Genomic DNA, 24,204 nt, shown 5'->3' on the forward strand with positions numbered 1-24,204 from the left:
AGAGGCGGGGCGGTGGGCGGGAGGCTGCCAACGGTTTTGAGTGTAGAGGACCGCGCGAGAGGGGGTGTCTGGGTCTTTCCGAACCTGGGCTCAGGGGACGGGGGTAGTCTCTTGTTCCCGCCTTGGCAAATTGGGGACCAAGGACTGGAAGTGTGAAGAGTAGTTGGGACGGGGTGGTCGGGGTAGAAGATCTCTGGTTAGGCTTGAGGGCGACGTGCTTTTTAGGAACGTCTGAGGGCTTGACTGAGGATTTACAAGGTTTCTTTTGGGGTGGGAGGGAGGGATTCCAGGGAGCTCTGCTATGGCTTTCTTGCCAGGAGGGGTCGGAGGGGATGTTCAAGGGAGTTGACCCTGGGTGGAACGGGTGAAGTAGAGGGGCGTGCGGGGCGTGAAGTTCCTGCATCTTTTGAGACTGGAGCCAGCTGAGGGACAAGTAAGGCAGCGGGAGAGAAATTGGTCCCCCACTGGATTTAGGTTCGTTTCAGTTTGCAAGTTCTGGGTGTGAGAACTTAAGAGCTTAGTTGACCAGGAATAGCCTGTGTTGAAGTTGCTCTGCCACTTCCAGCACTCCTAGTTGGGAAGAGAAAGTGCAGGGGTGCTGTTGTCCCAAAGTAGGTCTGTCCACACCCACTCTGTGTGGCTCTTTTAACAACGTTCCCTTCAGGAGCTAGGGAAAGGAATGCTTTTGCCCTCTCCCATGGCCTCTGGAACCAGTGGAAACCTTTCCTCTAACCAGAAAGCCTCCATACATATATTCACCAAGGATCCTTGGCGTGCAATCTTCCTCCCCTCTCCCAAATCTCCCTTTTCCGTGAACTTTCCCCCCTGGACTTTCCTAAAGCAGAACCTCCCAGCTTTCTGCTGTCTTCAGTTGTTTCTTCCTTGTACTCATGGCGACATCAGCTACTGGCCCCAGTTCACCTCTCCGAGCGGAGGATCTCCTGAGTGATTCCTCAGAAGTCCCTGGGCTGAACCAAGCATCCTCTGAGGTGACCTCCCAGCTCTATGCATCTTTGCGCCTCAGCCGGCAGGCAGAGGCCACAGCCCGAGCCCAGCTGTATTTACCCTCCACCTCCCCACCTCCTCATGAGGTGTTAGATAGCTTGGCCCAAGAGCTGAGTCACAGCTTGTCAGTTGGATTGGAGAACAACCTGAAGAAAAAGGTAAGGGAGGTGTGACTTGGGGACCTCTAGTATACTGGACACCAGAGTCTTGGGTTTAGGGGGTGGTAAAAAACAAAAAAAGCAAAAAGCTTTTTCAAAATTGGACTCCTATGGTTGGATTTCAAATTCCTTTTAACTACATAGTGCTTATTCCTGAGAGCAAATGTTTATAAGGGAGAGTGACCTGGGACACCATAATTTGGAGAATTGTGAAACTTCTAGTGTTTTTTGTGAGAAATCTCTGCTCTGAGTAGATGGAGCAAACCTGTGGGGTAGGTTAGTGTTCTGGGTGGGACTGGCACCTGGGCACTGGGAGTGGGTTTCTTGATCCCAAGAGCTAGAGACTTAGGATAGCAGCAGAATATGCTAAAATCATTCCAACTCAAAGCCTATTTGATAGTATGGTTCAAAATTTGTCATGTAGATCATTCAAACATAGTTTAGTCAATTGTACAAGTTACAGAGAAGATCATTGGATAGAAAAGGTGCCATAATCAATTTGCAGACTAGTTTGATCTTCCAGTTTAAAAACTTATAGGCTATACAGTCTTTAGACAGGCATTTGTTTTTTAGTTGGCAAGAATCCCCACCATTCTTTTCTTATGCCTGCCCAATTTATTCATTTCTGCTACCTTTTTGGCTCCTATAGATATTTGAGTTTCTAACTCAAGGTTAAGACAGCCTGTATTGGATCTATTTTGTTTTTCTTGCTTTCCCAAATGCTGAAGTAAAAAATTCTTCCCTGGCAGTAGGTAGCATGTAGATTATGCAGATGGCATTTGATTTCCATGTGGCTTTTTTCTAGGATGGTTCTAAGCACATCTTTGAGATGGAAAGTGTTCGAGGTCAACTCCAGACAATGCTCCAAACCTCACGTGATACAGCCTATCGTGAGTAAACCCCTTCCCTAGAGCTATATAGGAGAACCTAGATTAAAGGGGTAGGAGAAGGTAGACAGAGGAAGCAGGCAAAAAAACCTAGACCTCTGAGACAAGAGAGTTCAGGAGAAAAGGTTCCTGTCCTTTGGGAGAGAGATGGTGGGATGGGGAATCAGAAAGGAAGGTCCTCCCTTCTCTTCTTCAAGTGGTCCTTGTTCCTGTCCTTACCTGACTCTGGTGGTGGGTTCCCTCTGGCTTCCTGCAGGAGATCCCCTCACTGCAGGTGCTGGCTCAGAGAGACGAGAAGAAGACTCCTTTGACAGTGATAGCACTGCCACCTTGCTTAAGTGAGTTCTCCTAGCTTTCTTGGAAATCCAAGTGTTCTATTCCTTAGCTCTCTCTTTATTGCTTTTGTACCTCTTAAGGACCCAAGAGGCTTGTTATTTAGCTTTCAGTTTTCATCCTTTCTCTCCTATCTTCTCTACCCCCTTTACTCCTTCAGGAACATGGGCATCTGCTGCCTAGTACCTGATTTTCTCTCAACCTCCAGTCCTTCATACCCTGGAGGAGTTAGCTTGTTTCTGCTGAGACTTTTTAAAGATTATTATTTTATATTTTTTAATTTTAGAGATAAGACCTCACTCTGTCACCCAGGCTGGAGTGTAGTGGTGTGATCACAGCTCATTGTAGCCTCAAACTCCTGGGCTTAAGCTACCTTCGTGCCTCAACCTCCAAGTAGATAGGACTATAGGCACATGCTGTCACACCTGGCTAATTTTCTTTGTTTTTTGTAGAGATGGGGTCTTGCTATGTCACCTAGGCCCCTAAGACCTTTAAGTGAATCCCAGACCTATGTGTTATTTATCACTATCTTGCTTTATGACTTTGGGCAAGTCTCTTACCGTCTCTGGGGCTCAGTTTCTTCATTTGTAAAATATCACAGTTGGACTAGTGGATCCCAAAATCTTTCCCAGCCTTAACATTCTCTATCTGATTTGCTCAGCACTCGGCCCCTGCAAGACTTATCTCCATCTAGCTCAGCCCAAGCCCTGGAGGAATTGTTTCCCCGCTACACCAGCCTTCGGCCAGGGCCCCCACTCAATCCCCCAGATTTTCAGGGGCTGAAAGATGCACTGGATTCAGAGCATACCCGCCGCAAGGTGAGATACAAAGGCTTCCTTTTGAAAGCACTAACGATTAAAAATAGGGGACTTGAGTGTTGAAAAAGGCTAACGATTAAGAGCCTGAAAGTTGGGATTCTGCTTAAATATTTCTCCAGGGAGACCTTTGAGTATTCTGTCTAATATGGCACCACCTCCCCTTCAAGTGGTCAGTCAGATCATTCTATTATTTCCTTCATGTAGCTTATCACTCTGATATTTCTTGTTCGTTTTTCCCCTCTAAAATCTAAACTTCATGAGGGTCAGTATCTTATTCAGCGGTGGCTCCCTAACTAAGGTCCAGACATACCTAACACATAGAAATACTCCATAAGTGTTTGTTGAATGAACACAAACTTTGCTAGCTTGTGTAAATACTTTATAGCTTTTGGTGAAATAATGAGCTTTATTTCTGTGAGCCTTAGCCTTAATGTTTGCAGTGGACAGAGAAATGAACAAGGCAGAGGAAAAGTCAAAATCATTAATTGTCATTTTTGGAACCCTCTATTCCTCTATTTAAACTGTTTCAGCATGAATGAAAGGCTTTCCCTTTATCCTTGCTATGTTTAATCATTGTGTCCAATGAGCTTCTTAAAATAGAAGTAACTTTGCACATTTTGCAGTGTGGGCTGCTGCACCTCTGCCAGAAGATTTATGGGAATTTTTTCCAGGAGAGCCAGGAAAGGGAAAAGCCTAGAATCTAAGCACCTATTTCATGAGAAGGGAGTTGTTGAAGATCTCAGGCCTCAAGTTTCCTGCTCTAGAATTCCTGATTCTCCCTCTCTAAACCTATTCTGTTCTTGGGACCCAGGCTTCTTGTCTCTATATTTCCCCTAGAGGAGCTAGAAAGTTTGGTACTATGGTCAGACTAAAGATGGGCATCAACCAGACTTCTCACCCTTTTTCCTAGCATTGTGAGCGCCATATTCAGAGCCTGCAGACCCGAGTGCTAGAACTACAGCAACAATTAGCAGTGGCTGTGGCTGCTGACCGCAAGAAAGATATCATGATTGAGCAACTGGACAAGGTGCCAGGGTAGCAAAATGAGGGTGGGTCTCCATGGAGAGTATTAAGGAATAGTAAATAACAGAGAGGCCAACCAGTGTTTCATTGTGCATGCCAAGAGCTTGGGTAAGGGATGGGTTTGGTTTACTGACTATTTGAAGAGTGTGGCTATTGATGTTGCCCCTGTGGGTAGAAAGGGGGCAAAAAAGTTATTTTGGAATTCCATCTTACTTCCCTTACTGAAGACCCTGGCCCGAGTGGTGGAGGGTTGGAACCGGCATGAGGCTGAGCGGACAGAGGTACTTCGGGGACTTCAAGAGGAACGCCAGGCAGCAGAACTCACCAGAAGCAAGCAACAGGAGGTAGGCAACCTGGATCATGTGGCATTAGAATCTAAGTCACAGATCTCTAGATGAAAAGGGGTAGAAATAGTTCTGGAATTTGAGTTCCCAATAAATTGACGTTGAACTTACAGTAGCTGTCCTGACAACTCTTCTTGTTCCTTCTTTCCTCTCCCTTCACTGTTTCTGCTGTTAAACTTGCATAATCAATGTATTCCCAGTTTTCCCCACACCGTGTAGTCTTTTCTTTGGCACCCAAGTCATTTAGTTAACTCTGAATTTTCAAGTTTACATTGTTAATGCTTTTTAAAGTATAGTGTACAGAAATTTCTCTCAGTTCCTCTGTCCTATGTTCCTCTCTCCCTGAAAGACAGTAACCCGCCTGGAACAGAGCCTTTCTGAGGCCATGGAGGCCCTGAATCATGAGCAGGAAAGTGCCAGACTGCAGCAACGGGAAAGAGAGACACTGGTGAGAAGATCAGACTGGGTTAATCCCACTAGAGATTGTTAATTACCTCTAGTGAGCTATAGGCTTTTGGTAGATTGTGGGAGTTTACAATTTGAGTTGCACCAAAGCAGTGTTTCTCAAAGCGTGTTACTTAGAACTGTGGTCCCCAACCCCTGGGCCATGGCGCTCCACCACCCCGCCCCCATCCATGGAAAAATTGTCTTCCTTGAAACCAGTCCCTGGTGCCAAAAAGGTTGGAGACCACTGCCTTAGAACGCTAGTTCTGTTAGATATTCTGCAAAAAAAGGTTCTACCACTGAGTTTGTTTTAAATTTTTTTTTGTATTATTATTATATATTTTTAGTTGGCCAACTAATTTCTTTTTATTTTTAGTAGAGACAGGATCCCAATCTTGCTCAGGCTGGTCTCGAACTCCTGACCTTAAGTGATCCGCCCGCCTCAGCCTCCCAGAGTGCTAGGATTATAGGCATGAGCCACTGCACCCGGCCTAAGCGAGTTTGAAAGACTCTTCGGAGTGTATCCTCATCAGAACATTAGAATCATCTGGAGAATTATTTTAGAATATAGATTTCTGGGACCCATTCCCAGAGATTTTTTGTTTTTGAGACAGAGTCTCACTCTGTTGCCCGGACTAGAGTGCGGTGGCGTCAGCCTAGCTCATGGCAACCTCAATCTCCTGGGCTCAAGCAATCCTTCTGCCTCAGCCTCCTGAGTAGCTGGGACTAGAGGCATGTGCCACCATGCTCAGCTATTTTTTTCTATTTTTGGTAGAGATGGGGTCTCACTCTTGGTCAGGCTGGTCTCAAACTCCTGACCTTGAGTGATCCTCCTGCCTCAGTCTCCCAGACTACTAGGATTACAGGCATGAGCCACCGCGCCTGGCCAATTCCCAGAGGTTTTGATTCAGTTAGATATGTGGTAGGGCTGGGCAACCCAAATATTTTCAGAAATTTCCTAAGTGATTTTGTTCAGTCTGGTTTGGGAACTCTGATCTAGGGCACAGCCAAAAATGTTGAGATGAGACTCACTCAAGTTTCTTAGAGCTGAAATGATAAGATGATTATCCATATGAGTTAGTAGCCAGGTTTGGAACTTGTTGCATGCATGACGCATGCTTGCTGGTACTTACAGTCTTAACCAGCTATATGTGCCAGTGCTTTGATGGTTGCTGCTTGGCTAGTTCATGATTGTAGGCTGGATTTTTTAGCTTTTGTGGAATGTTTTTTTTTTTTTTTTTTTTTTTTTTTGAGACAGAGTCTCGCTTTGTTGCCCAGGCTAGAGTGAGTGCCGTGGCGTCAGCCTAGCTCACAGCAACCTCCAACTCCTGGGCTCAAGCGATCCTACTGCCTCAGCCTCCCCAGTAGCTGGGACTACAGGCATGCGCCACCAGGCCCGACTAATTTTTTCTATGTATATTAGTTGGCCAATTAATTTCTTTCTATTTATAATAGAGACAGGGTCTTGCTCTTGCTCAGGCTGGTTTCGAACTCCTAACCTCGAGCAATCCGCCCGCCTCGGCCTCCCAGAGTGCTAGGATTACAGGCTTGAGCCACTGCGCCTGGCCTTGTGGTATGTTTTGATGATGGTGTTAGCTATATGTGTATTGAGGGCTTACTATGTGCCAGATACTATGATAGATAAATGCTTTACATATGCTTTTTTTTTTTTTGAGACAGAGTCTCGCTTTGTTGCCCAGGCTAGAGTGAGTGCCGTGGCGTCAGCCTAGCTCACAGCAACCTCAAACTCCTGGGCTCAAGCAATCCTTGTGCCTCAGCCTCCCGAGTAGCTGGGACTACAGGCACGAGCCACCATGCCCGGCTAATTTTATATATATATATATATTAGTTGGCCAATTAATTTCTTTCTATTTTTTTTATAGTAGAGACAGGGTCTCGCTCAGGCTGGTTTTGAACTCCTGACCTTGAGCAATCCGCCTGCCTCGGCCTCCCAGAGTGCTAGGATTACAAGCGTGAGCCACCGCGCCCGGCCTACATATGCTTTTTACTTTAATGCTCACAAGGTAGACTCTGTTATTATCTCTATTTTACCAATAATGATGTGTGCCTAAGAGCACACAGTAAATGATAGAACTGGCATTGAAACTGAGGTTTGAACCTAGGTCTACCTAACTCTGGAACACGAGCTCTTATATAATCCTATGAGCTTGTCAACTATTGATTATTTTTGGTTTTTTGTTTGTTTTTATGAGAGAGGGTCTTGCTTTATTGCCCAGGTTAGGGTACAGTGGCATCATAATAGCTCACTGCAACCTCAAACTGCTGGGCTCAAGCCATCCTCATGCCTCAGCCTCAGCTGGGACTACAGGTGTATACCACCATGCCCAGCTAATTTTTTGTATTTTTTGAAGAGATGGGGTCTCACTCTTGCTCAGGTTGGTTCAAGACCACTTGAACTCCTGACCTCAAGCAATCCTCTCACCTCCACCCCCCAAATTGCTAGGATTACAGGCATAAGCCACTGCACACCCAGCCTTCAACTATTGTATTTTTAATGGACATAATTGGCATATTGGCATATTGTATAGGGGTCAGGGAACAGATTTCTGGTCTTTTGAGGCCCTACTAAGGATCTTGGTTTTCTTCTGGGGCTGTAGGAAGAAGAAAGGCAAGCTCTGACCCTGAGCTTGGAGGTAGAACAGCGGCGGTGCCATGCCCTGCAGGAAGAACGGGATGCGGCTCGGGCTGCGCAACTCAGTGAGCATCATCAGTTGGAGACTCTTCAGGCTTCCCTAGAAGAAGAACGGCAGACCTGGGCCCAACAAGAGCACCAGCTTAAAGAACACTACCAGGCACTTCAGGAGGAGAGCCAGGCTCAATTGGAAAGGGAGAAGGTAAAAGTGGCAGTTGGAAGAGTTGGGGAATGGAGATCAGATAAAGGACAAAGTAATTGAATGGGATGGGATGTCAAGGTTGAGAGTATAGGGCCAACAGGAAGGGCTGGGAGCATCAAACACATGGTAGTCCAAAGAGTGAGTTTAAACAGGGATGGGGAAGTAGAACACCTGGGAGGAGATAGAGAGAAAGCTTAGGTTTTTAGGCTATGGGAGGATGAATTGGGGAATGGAGGTAACCAGGAGATAGGAAATGAGGTATGTACTTAAATTTGATTTCCCTTTCTTAGGGGAACAGCCAGAGGGAGGCTCAGATGGCCCGGGAGGCCCAGCAGCAGTTGGCATTGGTGCAGTCCGAGTTGCGGCGGTTGGAAGGAGAGGTGGATACAGCTCGGAGAGAGAGAGACACCCTGCAGCTGGAAATGAGCTTGGTGCAGGTCAGGAGGCAGAGGGTTCTTGAGGTTTTTTTTCTGGTTGAAAGAAGTAGATCTGATGTGCAACATTAGGGGGATGAACATGCTTGAAGCTCTTACTCGGGGGGGGGGGGGGAGGCGAGCATGGGCAATATATGTAACCTACATGTACCCCCATAATATGCTAAAATAAAAAAAATAATAAAAAAAGAAGTATATCTGAGGCAGTGACTTCTCAGAAGTCATGGCAGACACTCCTATTTCAGGTATTTGGGGTTTATTCCATCAACAGTTTCTGTGTAGAATGGGTAGCTTTTTGTCTTAAACTTATAGCCATTTCTTACTGAGTGACAGTTTCCCACCATGTGTCAGACTGACCTAGTGTTACTTTTAGGAGTAAATAGACTTAAAGCTATTAAAGATGCCTTATGCTATTCTAAAAGAGATGACACCACATTTAGTAGACTGGCTGTGTGAGTTTTTACCAGAGACCTGATTCATTAGAATCATAACAGTCTACTTTGTAATTCTCATTATTTGAATAACTTACGTTCATCCTTCTGAGTAGATCAGGGACTCAGGAGGGCATTGATTGTTTTATTTGCTTAGTTCAATAAAATTTCCATAACAACACATGACCTGGCACAGAATAGTACTCAAAAATTGTTTGTCAGATATAATTAGACTTGGAAAACACTTTCCATTCTAGCTAGCTAGAATATTGAATTTTAAATTCTAACTAGTCAGACCCTTGCCATGGAAGAGAGCAGGAGTTAGCAAACTTTTTCTGTAAAAGGCCAGACAGTAAATATTTTTGGCTTTATAGGTCGTATGTTCTCAGTTGCAACTATTCAACTCTGCTGTTATACCACAAAAGTAGCTGTAGACAGTACATAAACAAATGGGCATGGGTGTGTTCCAATAAAACTTTATTTATTATACAGACGGGCAGTGGGAGACTGAATTGAAAGAAGTAGATCTGATGTGCAACATCAGGTTTGTAGTTTGCTGATCCCTGGAATAGAGGAAAGAGTGAGAGAGAGCTGTGTTCCATCCTATGGTGGAAACACAGCATTGAAGAGAAAAGAACACTGGATTGGGAGTCAGGATGCTCAGTTCTACTTCTGGCTAGAATTTTGACCTTTATGGGCTTCTGTTTTTATGTATAAAATATGTATTAAGGGCAAATTGGTGAGTTTCTGAGAGCAAGCCAGTCTGAGAGACTGTGCATTTCATAAATGGTTGACTTAAGGAGTTACCTAATTTCTGGGTTAGTGAGAAAACACACTCCTTTTACTTTCTATCTAGGTCATTGAATTGGAAGACTGACCATGGAGGAATTAATTTATCATGGCAGGTCAAGGGTAAAGACATTAGTAAACAATTCAGTAGCAATTTTAGGCTACTGTGACTGTGAACTGGTTCTAGATGTGTGTGTGGGGGGGGGCGGAGCATACCCATAACATTATTTTCTCATTTCAGTTCAATAAATCTGATAAGCCCTCCTCATGTGAGCTCTGTGTTAGGAGCTGAGCAAAGTTCTGGCCAACAAGGAGCTCACCAGCTAGAAGGGGCGTTTGTCTATTATGTATACATACTTTTTTTTTCATTTTTTCCTTTTTTTTGAGACAGGGGGTCTTGCTCTGTCACCCAGGCTGGAGTGCAGTGGCACTGTCATATAGCTCACTATAGCCTTGAACTCCTGGGCTCAAGCAGTCTTCTAGCCTCAGCCTCCCAAGTAGCTGGGACTATAGGCACATCCCACCATGCCTAGCTAATTTTTTAATTTTTTGTAGGAATGGGGTCTCACTATATTTAGTACACACATTTTTGAAGTCATACAATGAACACAGCAATTGAGAGTAAGGAGAGCTAATCTTTATTTAGATGTCATCTTAGTGAGGTCTTCTCTGGCCACACTGCATAAAATCTGCAACCCTCTGACAATCTCTGTTCTCTTTTCCCTGCTTAACTTTTCTCCTTAGCATTTATCACTGCCTAGTATACTACATAGTGTACTTTTTATTTTGAGACAGAATCTCACTTTGTTGCCCGGGCTAGAGTGCCATGGCATCAGCCTAACTCACAGCAACCTCTAACTCCTGAGCTCCAGCAATCCTTCTGCTTCAGCCTCCCAAGTAGCTGGGACTACAGGCATGCGCCACCATGCCCGGCTAATTTTTTTCTGTATATTTTTAGCTGTCCAATTAACTTCTTTCTACTTTTGGTAGAGTCGGGGTCTCGCTCTTGCTCAGGCTGGTCTCGAACTCCTGAGCTCAAATGATCCACCCACCTTGGCCTCCCAGAGTGCTAGGATTACAGGTGTGAGCCACTGCACCTGGCCCATAGTATACTTTTAAAATCTTCTTTATTTTCTGCAAGGTCTACAAGGGCAAGGATTTTTTGTCTGTTCATTGTTGAGCCAGGGTTTTGAAATAGTTGATTCTGGTATTTTTTTTCCAGCTTGAGGGTTATTTTGATGGAAGGTCTTACCTATGGAGTTTCCTACTCCACCATTTTTTTTTGACATCACACTTACATAAGTTTTTAAATTTTATTTTCTTAAATAAAAAAAACTCTCTAAGACATTATAAAATCGATATTCATTTTGAGATATCCACTAATGTACAAATTTCTTTGCTCATCTTTCCTTCTTTGAACTCATACCTGTCTGGGATCCTTTTCTTGGTGGCAAAATCTCTTATTTTAGTTCAAAGTGTCTTTATTTCTCATTCATTTTTTGTTTCTTGGGTTTTTTTTTTTTTTGAGACAGAGTCTCACACTCTGGGCTAGAGTGCAGTGACATCATCATAGCTCACTGCAACCTGAAACTTCTGGGCTCAAGTGTTCCTCCTCCTCAGCCTCCCAAATAAATACAGGTACACACCACCACTCCCAGCTAATTTTTTAATTTTTTGTAGTGGTGGGGTCTTGCTCTTGCTTAGGGTGGTCTCGAACTCCTGACCTCAAGCCATTCTCCCGCCTCAGCCTAACTAAGTGCCAGGATTACAAGTGTGACCCCCTGTGCCTGGCCCACATTCATTTTTAAAGAAGTTCGTAAGTGTAGAATTCTAGGTTAGCAGTTGTTTCAACCTAAATACTAATATCATTCTGGCTTCCCTTATTGCCTGTCAAGAAGTCAGTTCTAAGTTGACTACTCTTGCTTCTAAAGTTTTCTCTTTGTAGTTTTTATCAGTTTTACTTGGGTGTATCTGGTATGGATTTTTTTTTTAATCTGGTGTGGATTTTTAGAAAATAATCTTTTTGGGGATTCTTTAGGCTTCATGAATCAGTAGTGTCTTTTATCAGTTCTGGAAAATTCTCTGTCATTTCTACATATTGCCTCTGCTTCATTTTCTCCATCACCTTTTTCTAAAAACTGATTAAATGTATATTAGACCTTCTCCCTGTATGTGTGTTGCTCACCCTTGATATTTCGTATTTTCCATTTTGTTGTGTTTTCCTGCTCACTCTGGATAATTTATTTATCTTCCAGTTAACTTTGTTTAACTTTACCTAACTTACTGTTAAATCCATTCACTGAGTTTTTAATCTTATTTATTTATTTTTTATTTCTCAAAGTACTATTTTTATTTTCAAATCTAGGTTTTCAGTTTCTTGTTCTCTGATATTTTCAAGTTTGTCTTTTATTACTTAAAACATAATAAATATAATTTATTGTCGATGGATGATAATTTCAATATCTGAAATATTTGAGGATCCTTTTCTGTTGTCTCTTGTTTTTGCTGGCTCCCATGGAGCCTAGGTTTCTTAAGTCTTGGTTATTTTTGATTGCATACTGGATATTGTATTTGAAAAATTATAGGAATAATTTGAGGCCTACAATGAAAATGCTTTGCTCCACGGAAGATTTGCATTTGCGTCTACCAGGCCCTGAAAGACACTACAAGCCCTGGACAAATTTAAACTGAATTTTCAAGGGTTTGGATTCCTGGATGAATCCTGGATGAGTCAAGCTGAGCTTTAATTTTATGTGGGCTGTTCCACTTCTGATTCACCTTCACCCTGGGTGTGATGCTTATTGGAGTCTCAATTTATTGTGGGGAGGATCTCCTGTTAGATTCCCCAACCTATATGGGCTTTCGGCTATGATTTCTATTCATTTTTGCCTTTGAAAGACAGTTAAAACAAAGGTTTTAATTTTGAGGGTAAGCAGATGTCCTCAGGGCAAAAGTGACTAGCCACCACGCTTGCTAACCTGTCTAGCTAGAGTTTCATTTTTCCTTTACTTTGGCCTAGTAATTCTTTATTGTTTTGTTCTGTTTTGTTACTTTTTTGATGCTTTTAAGGAGAAAAAATATATATATATTTATTTAGTTAGTTAGTTAGTTAGTTCAAGTTTTTCTAGCCAGAGAGATAATCTCAGTAACTTCATTTGCTAGTCCTTGAAACATGAAAATCTACTTTCTTTTTTCTTATACTTGGAATAGTTTATAGTGTTGGAATTAATGTGTGCTTCTTGAATATTTGTATTTGACTACTGATTCTTAATTTCTTCTTGAGTTGTTTTTGGTACATGCTCTCATGTTCTTGCTTTCTCTCCATATGTATATTAAATGTGTATATATACACACATATATATATACACACACACATTTACCCTTTTCACCTTAGAGTCTGTTTTTACCAGGTATTAATAGAGCTATAGCAGCCTTTTTCTTTTTTTTTAAATAGAGTTTACCTGACAAAAAAATTTTCCAACCTTTTTACTTTCACCCTTCATATATTTTCTTTTAACTGGAATGTTAAATTGATTCACATTTAATTTATTTATTCATATTTGGATGTATATATTTTTTATATCCAATTTTGTCTTGCCTATTCAGTGTTTATTTTCTTTTCCTCTCTTGTCATCATTTAGATTGGTTGGTTTTTCTCATTCCACTTTTTCCCTCAACTAGTTGTAAAGTCATTAACTCAGTTTCTGTTTTTTTTTTTAGAGGTTACTTTAGCAATTATAACAGGCATATTTATGTTATCAAAGTTATTTATCAGAGTTAAATATCAACAACAAAGAAAGAAGCCACTAATTCTACATGGAAAAGTTGAGGTATACTTTCCAGAGACCTTTTAAAAATATTTTTTAAATATAAAAGTAATCTGTAAAGCAAGTTCAAATAATACAGAAGTAAAAAATGTTGGTTGCCTTCTCTTAGCACACTACTTGTGCATCCTTCCCTAACCTTTTCATGAATGAGCATACGGGTTGGTCTCTTAAAAAAAAAAGTGAACATGCTATGTGTTTGCTGCAAATTGTTGTTTTTTTTTTAAACCTTGCAATATATCATAGACATCTTTCCATATCAATACATGCAAATATATCCATTATTTTAAGGATGATATAATATTGCATTGAATGGATAAATCATGGTATACTTAAGCATATTCATTTTGGTGGGAAATTTACATCAATACCAATTTTTCTCTATTAAAAATAGTGCTGCAGTGAACATCATTGTATATAAATCTTTGGCACCCCTATGAGTATTTCTGTAGGGTCGATTCCTAAAAGTGGAATTGCTGGCTCAAAGGGAGTACATTTTAAATTTTTTCATTAAAAGAATTCAGATAACTGGCCGGGCGAGGTGGCTCACGCCTGTAATCCTAGCACTCTGGGAGACCGAGGCGGGCGGATTGCTCGAGGTCAGGAGTTCGAAACCAGCCTGAGCAAGAGCGAGACCCCGTCTCTACTATGAGTACAAAGAAATTAATTTGCCAACTAATATATATATAGAAAAAATTAGCCAGGCATGGTGGCACATGCCTGTAGTCCCAGCTACTTGGGAGGCTGAGGCAGGAGGATTGCTTGAGCCCAGGAGTTTGAGGTTGCTGTGAGCTAGGCTGACGCCATGGCACTCACTCTAGCCTGGGCAACAAAGTGAGACTCTGTCTCAAAAAAAAAAAAGAATTCAGATAACTGTAAGGAGTTTAGTATGATTGGAGTCTATGTTGGGAATGATGAGGTGGATGGATGGTGGGTGATCCTGAAGTGTCTTGTAAGCCATTTGAACAGCCAGAAATTTATTCTTTAGAAAATGGAACCATTTGAAGAGTTTTACTGGGTTTATGGAATTAAAGCTTGGATAAAGGTCTAGGCTAAAGAGAGAGATTTAGTGTTATGGTATAAATGGTAGCAAAAAGCCCTGCCTAAATGCCAAAAGTTTAGGATACACATGTAAAATCATCAGTGATCTGAAAATGTTAGTAAACAGTAGAAAAGAGGACTAAGGACAGAACTCAATTCAACCTTTATGGGCAGTTGGAGGAAGAGCAGTGAGCTGAGACAGAGTCAATAGAATGAGAATGAGGGGTTGGTGGTATCACGGGAAGTAAGGGGAAAATGATTTTAGTAGGAAGTATTGACCTGGGGTGTCAGGTATTGCAGTGAGATCATATGCGGTAAAGACTGAGAAAAAGCCATTATTGGATTTAGAAATTAAGTTCTTTGCAGTGAAGTACTATACATAGAGATGACATTTTAGTGAGTTGAAGAAGGAATGTAAAGTGAGAAAATGGAGACAGCAGTTATAGATTGACTGCTTAAGGAGGAAGGGACACTAATTGGCATTTATTAAATGCCTGCTGGGTTTCAGGTACTGTATGTGGGGGACTATATATGTTATCTCAGACACACATAATGGATTTGATTGCTCCATCTAACATTTCTTTTGGTTAAAAACTATATGTCTTTTGCCCAAAGTCACTTTCACTTTGGTGTACATATAAGGTGTGATCACCTCATGATTTAATAAGAAAAAGGAACTTTCATTTCATGCAGCAAAATTCTTATTCTTCATCCCATCTGAGGGGGAAGGTTGGTACTGGATTTTGTCTACAATATATCCTCCATCCTTTTCGAAGCCCAAAAATAGAATTGAGCTGACCATTACCCCACCTTCCTCCACTCCCAGGCCCGGTATGAAAGCCAGCGGATCCAGATGGAGTCAGAGCTGGCTGTGCAGTTGGAACAGCGGGTGACCGAGCGGCTGGCGCAGGCTCAGGAGAGCAGCCTACGGCAAGCAGCCTCCCTGAGGGAACATCACAGGTACTGGGACTCACTGGATGCTGCTTCTCCCCAGCAGGTATCAATGCCCTGCCTATGACGTCTTGGGTATTTTTACCATTTTCCAACATGCTGGCTCCCAGAGTACTTTCAAAAGGACCTAAGTTTCTCTTGGGAAGGCTGCCTTCAGGTGCTCACAGAGCCAGAAATGGCTGGGAATTTTCATCCCATAGAGAAGCACTTAACCAAAAACTAATGGGTACAAGACTATAAATTGCCTAGCTCCCTAGGACAGTGCTGAGGTGACCTGTACTATCTCCACAGCTGCTCTATGGGATTAAGCCTCATTCCCAGCCCAGTCTCACTTCTCCTCACCCCCATCAATATTTTATGGAAATGCTTCTTAAATAAACCTCCCATGAATCCTCATCTCAGTCTCTGCTTCTGGGGAACCCAACCTAAGACCCAGCTTTGTTCTTTTCTCTTTCCTGTGCCATGGCCAGGCTGGCTAACTGTGACTATCTGGTTCACTCTCACATACACCCATGTTGTCTTTTTCTCATGTGGTTATTTCTTCTGTCTCCAGTTTCAGTCCTCTTTTCTCACCTGTGTGCTCTTAGGAAGCAGCTGCAGGACCTGACTGGACAGCACCAGCAGGAACTGGCCAGTCAGTTGGCTCAGTTCAAGGTGGAAATGGCAGAACGAGAGGAACGGCAGCAGCAGGTGGCTCAGGAATATGAGCTTAGGTAACTGGTCCCTGGAGTATCCGTTTTAGGCCTCAGCTCATGGGTACAGCCCAAACTGGGAATGGTAAAGAGCTACTCCCTTGGTAGATCTGTCCTCTTCTAAACTGGCCCTAGCTCTTCTCACGATTTCAGATGTCTGACATAACATTCTGGTTCTTCCTATCCTTCATGTCTCTGCTTCCTTACAAGCCCCGACTTACCTCTCCCCTCTTTTCTTCAGACTGGCCCGGGAACAAGCACGAGTGCGAGAACTGCAGAGTGGGAACCAACAGCTAGAGGAACAGCGGGTGGAGCTGGTAGAGCGACTCCAAGCCATGCTGCAGGCCCACTGGGACGAGGCAAACCAACTGCTTAGTGCCACTCTCCCGACTCCTAACCCTCCAGTAGGCATTGCCCCTTGAGCTGAGCTTTTCAGAGTTTCTTTGGAAGTCTAGCTCCCTCCCGAGGGAAGTCCTAAGTTCAGTTCCTACGCCCTGCATTGGGGGAAAAAATCGATGGACTTTCCTAAAGAATAACCATCTCACAAAAATACATTGTTTTTCCATGGCCATAGCTCACTCAGACTGGCCCCATCCATTGAGTATAACTGTTCTCCCAGTCCCTGAGAGGTGATGATTAATATGTGGTACTAGTTTTGTAGAATGATAGCTGAATTAATTATAAGGGAAAGGGCCAAAATTGTTGCTGAGTCCTACCTAAGAGTTGAGTCTCCCCCTAACCTTTTTTTTTCTTTTTTGAGACAGTTTCACTTTGTTGCCCAGGATAGAGTGAGTGCCGTGGTGTCAGCCTAGCTCACAGCAACCTCAAACTCCTGGGCTCAAGCAATCCTGCCTCAGCCTCCCGAGTAGCTGGGACTACAGGCATGCACCACCATGCCCAGCTAATTTTTCTCTATATATTAGTTGGCCAATTAATTTCTTTCTATTTATAGTAGAGACTAGGTCTCGCTCTTCTTACTCAGGCTGGTTTTGAACTCCTGACCTTGAGCAATCCGCCCGCCTCGGCCTCCCAGAGTGCTAGGATTACAGGCGTGAGCCACCATGCCTGGCCTCCCCCTAACCTTACTTATGTTGGCATCTCCTACTTCCTTACTTTAATTATGAATTATTAGCTGTAATATTTTTGGGAATAAGTAATAATATGCACATGGTATAAAAATCCAAACTGTTCAAAAAGGTTTGCAGTAAAAAGTAATCTTCATCCTATCCCTGTACCTCAGTCTTCCAGTTTCTTTCCCCAGAAGCAACAAGTACTGGTGTCTTAAATGTCTCCCCTTCTATCCTTCCTCCCTGTGCCATATACCAAATGGTTGCCTTCTATATGCTGCTGTATAACCTTTTATTCAACGAAGTGTTTATTGATGGATATAATAGTTGTTTCCTATATTTTGCATCTACAAACAGTGCTGTAGTAAATATCATTAATATAGGTCTTTGTGTAAGGGTATCAATAAAATTTCGAGAAATAGAATTGTAAAATAAAAATTAAGCAGTTTAAAATTTGATAGTGTTACCAAATCTCCTTTTAAGGAAGTGCTAATAATTTGTAATCTTATTAAAGTATCTGTACCATGTCTTGTCTCTTTAAACCCATTGGACTTCGATGCTTCTTTCTTCCTTTCTCTTGGTTAGATTCCTCCTGCTGGCCCCTCCAGCCCTGGACCTCAGGAGCCAGAGAAGAGGGAGAGGAGGGTCTGGACTATGCCTCCTGTGGCTGTGGCCCTGAAGCCTGTATTACAGCAGGGCCGGGAAGCAAGGGACGAGCTGCCTGGAGAGCCTCCTGTTCTCTGCAGCTCCTCCTCAGATCTTAGCCTCCTGCTCGGCCCCCCTTTCCAGAGCCAGCATTCCTTCCAGCCCCTGGAGCCCAAACCAGATCTCCCTCCATCCACAGGTAACTGGAAACAGAGGTCACGGGTTCCCCTTACATGCAAAAATCTGTCCCCTTTTATACCTTCTTTTCTGTCTGGGACTTGAGCATTAAGTTTCCCAGATGTCTTAGTGATCATAGGTTGCAAGGAGCAGAAATCTGCTCACGTTGGTTCAAATAAAGGGAGTGAGATCTCATGGAAATATGATGTCACTGGACTCAATGAGAACCGGATTTGGGAACAGGAGTGCTGTCAAGAACTGAGGCCGCTGTTCCTTCTCTCCGGGCCTGAATAGTCTCTTGATGCTACCTTCCTGCACATCTGCTCCTTCTCTTGCTAGACCAGCATTCTCCTCATGAAAGGTTCTTGCTCTTCTTCACTTTGTCTTGCACATGGGTTTGCCCCTGACTCTAGCTAAGACTCTAGCTAAGACTCCAGATATTTATAGAGACATTGATGTTTTAGGTCCACTTAAAAGAGGCCATCTGAGGGGTTGGTAACCATCCATTGGATTGGCTGACTTTGGGTGTGGTGTCCACCCCTGGCTTAAAATGTCAGCTGTGACTTGGGTGGGTGGTGGTGTTCTGTATGGTACAAATAGGACTACATGGGTCAAATTAAGTACAAAGGATAAATTGTGTTACAATTTAAAAATTTTAAATTATGTAGTAATAAAAGAATGGGGGCTTGTTCTGATAAAGAGGCCAGAACCTGTTAATCATTTCTTTTCTTTAAGGAGTTTATGGTGGTTTTTATTAGAGTTTGAGTGCCACAGCTTTCTTCTTCAGTGTACATTTCTGTCTTAGAATTCAGCTGTGCCATCTCCCAGTCACCTTCAACCCTTCCCTGTCCATCTCCAACACACATACACCCACACACCTGTTTTACTTCATAGCTGCTGGGGCCTTCTCCTCTGCACTTGGAGCCTTCCATCCCGATCACAGGGCAGAACGGCCATTCCCTGAGGAAGATCCTGGATCTGACCGGGAGGGCTTCCTAAAGCAAGGGCTACCGCCTACTTCTCAGCTGGATGGCCTCAAGAATTTTTTGCACCAGGTAAGAGTGACTCTACCTAGACTATCTTATTTTTTTCTTCCCTTCCTTATTTCCTCTTTCTTATTTCCTCTTTCCACTCTAGGAATCCATTCCCTTTTTATTATTATTTTTTTTAGAGACAGAGTCTTGTTCTGTCACCCAAGTTGCAGTGCAGTGGCACAATCATAGCTCACTGCAGCCTCGAACTCCTGGGCTCAAGTGATCCTCCCGCCTCAGCCTTCCAAGTAGCTAGGACTATAGACACACTTCACCATGCCTGGCTAATTTTTTTTATTTCTTGTAGAGACGGGGTCTCGCTGTGTTGCTCAGGCTGGTCTTGAACTCCTGGCCTCAAGCAATCCTCCTGCCTCAGCTTCCCAAATTGCTGGATTACAGGCATGAGCCACCACTCCTGGCCCTTCATTTTCTTTTTAGGACTAATATTTGTCTCAGCTTCTTCCTTTCTCAGTCTGTCATTCCTATTTCATAATTCCCTTCTAGAACTTAGGTGACCAGCCCTAGCTCTTACTTCACTTTGTTTCCTTCAGATACTTAGGTCTCCTTCTTTATCAGTCCTCTAGGGAATCTTATTCTTTTGTCTCCCCCAGCTGCTGGAGACAGTACCTCAGAACAATGAGAACCTGTCTGTTGACCTGCTGCCCCCAAAGTCTGGTGAGTTCCAACTCTGGAGAAGGTTGGGGCTGGGGCCTGGAAAAGATGAGAGTTGGTTATCTAGGATAAATTTTCAGGAGCTGGCAAAGGTGATAAAGCCTGATAAATGCTAGTGGTAGCACTTCTTGGCTCTTTGCCTTATTTCCTGATTCTTGGATTGCTTTCATTTTGCTAGGTCCTCTGACTGTCCCATCTTGGGAGGAAGGCCCTCAAGTGCCACGTCTTCCACCTCCTGTCCATAAAACTAAAGTTCCCTTAGCTATGGCGTCTAGTCTTTTCCGGGTCCATGAGCTTCCCTCATCCCATTTACAAGGCAGTGGTCCCAGCAGTGGCTCCCCAGAGAGAGGTAAGCAGGTCATGGTGTGGAGCGAGTATCTGGAACTCAAGGCCCTTCCGAATTCTGAGGGAAAGGGGCTGAGGGCTGAGGAAGGGGGCCCTCAAGGAAGGATGACCATGACTGATACGTCTCTCAGGTGGAGACGGGCTCGCATCCTCCAGGCAGCTGATGGAGGTGTCGCAGCTGTTACGACTCTATCAGGCTCGAGGCTGGGAGGCCCTGCCTGCCGAGGATCTGCTGCTCTACCTGAAGAGGCTGGAACACAGCGGGTACGAGCCTGGGAGGGATGAGGAAGGATTTGGAGGATACACTCTGGATTATGGGAAATAGATCAGGCAGAGAACAATAGAGAGTGTATATTGTACACTGAGTAGACTCTTTGGGCATTTTCTGAGGAGGGAAGTGAAGAATGAGATGTGGGTCAACAAATCTCCTTCTCTCACTGCTCCCCACCTTTCTTTTGTCTCTTCCTTTCTACCGCTTTTTTCTTTACTTGTAAAAAAAAAAAAAAAATCTCAGGCCAGGCTCAGGGCTCACACCTGTGGTCCTAGCACTCTGGGAGGCTGACACAAGAGGATTGCTTGGGGCCAGGAGTTCAAGACCAGCCTGGGCAACATAGCAAAACACTGTCTCTACAGAAAATGTTAAAAATTAGCTGGGCATGGTGGCTCACACCTGTATTCCCATCTACTTGGGAGGCTGAGGCAGGAGGATCACCTGGGCCCGGGAGTTTGAGGCTGCCATGAGCTATGATGATACCACTCTATTCTAGAGACTCCATCTTTTAAAAAAAAAAAATTCTCTTCCCCATGTCCTTCTACCATAGATTTTTCTCTCTTTACCTTGTAGCTCAAAACTCAGAATCCTAGAATTTTTACTATATAGTATAGCTTGTATTTGATTCTACTAATATCTTCCCCTGTTTAAACCCCAGATCTATTTGTTTGTTCTCATTCTTAAGAGACAAATTGGAGAGTAGTTCTTCAATCCAGTGTTGGGTAAATTAGAGGGAGGGTAGCTTCTCCATCCTCATACCCTTGATTTATGTGGCAGAACCGATGGCCAAGGGGATAATGTCCCCAGAAGGAACACAGACTCCCGCTTGGGTGAGATCCCCCGGAAAGAGGTGAGGGACAGTGGGGTGGGGACTGGGGAGAAAAGGGTTCTCATTGACTAGTTCCTTCACCTCTACACACTCCCTGCTGGCTCTCTCCATTGCTTGGCCCCTCCAGCTCTGGTTCCTATTCTAGCATGATCTCTCCCCTGTGGTGACTGGCTGTGTGCACTATGGCTTTCCTCCTGGGCTGGGGGATTGAGATTATATGACACTGACTTTTTTCTCTCTTTTCCCTTAACTCCCAGATTCCCTCCCAGGCTGTCCCTCGCCGCCTTGCTACAGCCCCTAAGACTGAAAAACCTCCCACCCGGAAGAAAAGTGGGCACCCTGCCCCTAGTAACATGAGGAGCCGGGGGGGAGTCTGGCGATGAGCCCCTTGCCCTTCTCCTCCTCTTTGTTCCCTTTTTCTTCTTATTGTTGTTATTATTTTAATAAATGATCAATAGTTTGTATTTCTGACTCCTGGGAATATGGAAAATGGAGGTTTTATAGGAAACTGCTTTGTAAAGAAACCTCATACTGTTTGAGTATGTTTTTATGTATTATATGTTTATATGTTATTTCCTGTGGGAAAAGACATGAATGCTTTGAAAGAAGGTCTATGACTAGATTTAGAAGTGTGAGTGAGCTGAGGTTCAGTGTTTGAAGAGTAAAACCTACAGAGTGATTAACTCCGGTTGGTCGTGGAATTATAGATGATTCTTATTTTCTTTTTTATACATTTCTGTGTTTTCCAAATTTTCTAAAACAAGTATGTATTACTTTAATAATCAGAAAATAACAAACTTTTAATAAAGGAGTAAGTTATTGTGTAAAAAGTTTGGGTGAAATTTGGTTGTTGGGGAGAGATTTTCTCTTTTAAGAGAAAATCATTCTTTCAGGTTGCATTAGTAGGATTCAAATTGGCAGATTCTGTTCCAGCCAGCAGGTGGAACAGCAGGTGCAATCTTCACTCCTTTGGCTTTAAAACATGTGTAAAAGACTAGGCCAGGCATGGTGGCTCACACCTGTAATCCTAATTTTGGGAGGCTGAGGCGAGAGGATCACTTGAGGCTAGCAGTTTAAGACCAGCCTGACCTAACGGGTACAGTGAACACTATCTGAGTGACAGGCACACTTTTAACCCTGACTCAAGCATTACAAAAGTGATACATGTAACCAAAAACGTTTCTACCCCTGTAATACTTTGGAATTTAAAAAATAAATACTTAATAATGAAAAAAAAGATAGATCAGCCTGAGCAAGAGTGAGACCTCGTCTCGCCAAAAAATAGAAAAATTAGCCAGGCATGGTGGCGCATGCCTGTAGTCCCAGCTACTCAAGAGGCTGAGGCAGGAAAGATCACTTGAGCCCAGGAGTTGAAGGTTGCAGTGAGTTATGATGACGACACTACACTCTAGCTGGGTAACAGAGCAATAACCTGTTTCAAAAAAAATTTTTTTTGTAAAAACCTAAAATGCTGGCAAGAAAAAAAAGTCACGTTTACAAAAACTTTCATCCTAATGCTCACTAAAATGAACAAAGAAAAACAATGTTAGGGAAGAAAATAACATCTGCATGACACTAAGAAAGGCCCCAGCTTCATGGTACAAACATTTGAAAACATAGTACAATTTCAATTAAACTGGCAGAGGATGCTTGGGGACCCTACACACAGCTCTCAGCTCTGGAGCACAGTGTGGGCTGGTGGTATGGGAAGTGCAGTTCTGAAGAGCCTGGTCCTAGGTGGGTGCTTAAGGTTCAGAGTTTACTAGACTCTGTGAGGAAAGCAAGGCCCTTCCTTTTGATCCTGAATTATTTGATTGGATCTAGGATAGACATGTTAGCTAGAATAGACTCACACAGTATTTCATACTAATAAATGTTTAGGTTTTATATCCTTCCACCTAAGTACTTTCTAACTTCTAGCGGAGGGAAAAAGGAAGAAAAGATGAAGATATATAACCTGCAGTTGTGTAGGGTCCCCATGTCAGTTGTGTCAGAATAGCCATCCTCAGGACCAGAGTGGTGTGTACAAGCAGAGAAACGGAAGGCACAGTTATGTGGGAGTAGCCCCAGGCTCAGTGGGCTTTTCAAGCCCTGTTTCACCATGTATGGAAACATTTACTTTTCTATTTTTAACACAAGTGCATATGCATAAAATTGGTTTCATCAAACTCTCTTGATTCATGGCACACTATCACTGGCAAGAGACAGTTTTATATGGTTTTTAAAAGTTGCTAAAATGAATACCCAGTGCAGTCTTCTCTCATTATCCCCTGGATTCCAACCTGCCACCATCAGTCAACATGCCCTACATTTTTCTTGATGTGAAGAACAGTCTGGAGAATATTTCCTAAAACAACTCTTCAAAACAAAGTCAGAAAAGGGGACAGTGCTGACTTAACCATTTTGTAGTAAGACAACTTGGATTTTTAAAAATACAGATACTATATCCCCATTAAGATGTGTTTCTCCACTAAAGATCACTAAAGAGGCTGGGAAGGAAAAGAAAACCCATAGTTAAGCAGTTCCCCACTTTTTCCCTCCATAATTATTCTGAATATTCTGAGAGCGGGAGAAAATAAAGGATTTTAGGAGTTCTATTGAAACCTATTTCCAGAGAAAGTGAGAATAGCCTTATTTAAGCTCAGGTTTCACTTGGTGTAGACAGGGTATGGATATGAGACTTTGTCTCCTGAGAACTCACTGTGGTTGGGGGTGGGGAAGGTCCTGGTGGTAGAATATATTAGGGTGAAGGTTAAGTTGCTATACCAAAGAAGCCCAGTGATATGGTTGCTTTTGGACAAAGTTATTTTGCTGGTTATAGCCCTGAGCAGTAGGGTAGTCATACACTACAAGGTCACTTAGGGTCTCAGGTTCCTCCCATCTTGTTACTCTGCTATCCCCTGGAACACTGTCATTGTTTGTGGGGTTGAAGCAAGATCAATGTCATGTAGGACTCCCAGCTGGCAAGCAGGGGAAAGGGCCTTGTCCAATGTCTTAAGACCCATACCTAGAAATGCTACACATCAATTTTGCTCATATTTCATTGGCAAAACTTTGGTCACATGGACACATCTGACTACAAGAGACTCAGAAATGTAGCCTAGCTGGGCTACCATGTATGCAGCAATAACTGATCGT

At 43.2% G+C, this 24,204-nt stretch overlaps 1 protein-coding gene across 2 annotated transcripts; it reads left to right on the forward strand.

Annotated features, from left to right (window-relative positions):
* The first annotated feature begins 4 nt into the window (after positions 1-4).
* Positions 5-21,907, forward strand: CNTROB (centrobin, centriole duplication and spindle assembly protein). Of its 2 annotated transcripts, none has more exons than XM_012775747.3 (19): positions 5-1,163; positions 1,969-2,053; positions 2,307-2,388; positions 3,045-3,201; positions 4,112-4,228; positions 4,452-4,568; positions 4,918-5,016; positions 7,631-7,867; positions 8,158-8,304; positions 15,213-15,346; positions 15,925-16,050; positions 16,271-16,433; positions 17,682-17,940; positions 18,813-18,973; positions 19,561-19,624; positions 19,800-19,970; positions 20,098-20,230; positions 21,015-21,087; positions 21,324-21,907. In XM_012775747.3, exons 1-19 carry the CDS (start codon positions 891-893, stop codon positions 21,447-21,449), a joined length of 2,724 nt encoding a protein of 907 aa, XP_012631201.1. In that variant the 5' UTR covers positions 5-890; the 3' UTR covers positions 21,450-21,907. The 2 variants fall into 2 exon arrangements, with proteins under 2 accessions (XP_012631201.1, XP_075850268.1); XM_075994153.1 differs by having other exon boundaries at positions 1,035-1,163; positions 1,969-2,057.
* The last annotated feature ends 2,297 nt before the right edge of the window (positions 21,908-24,204 follow it).

Source organism: Microcebus murinus, chromosome 18, assembly GCF_040939455.1.
Source record: "Microcebus murinus isolate Inina chromosome 18, M.murinus_Inina_mat1.0, whole genome shotgun sequence".
NCBI classification, from domain to species: Eukaryota; Metazoa; Chordata; class Mammalia; order Primates; family Cheirogaleidae; genus Microcebus; species Microcebus murinus.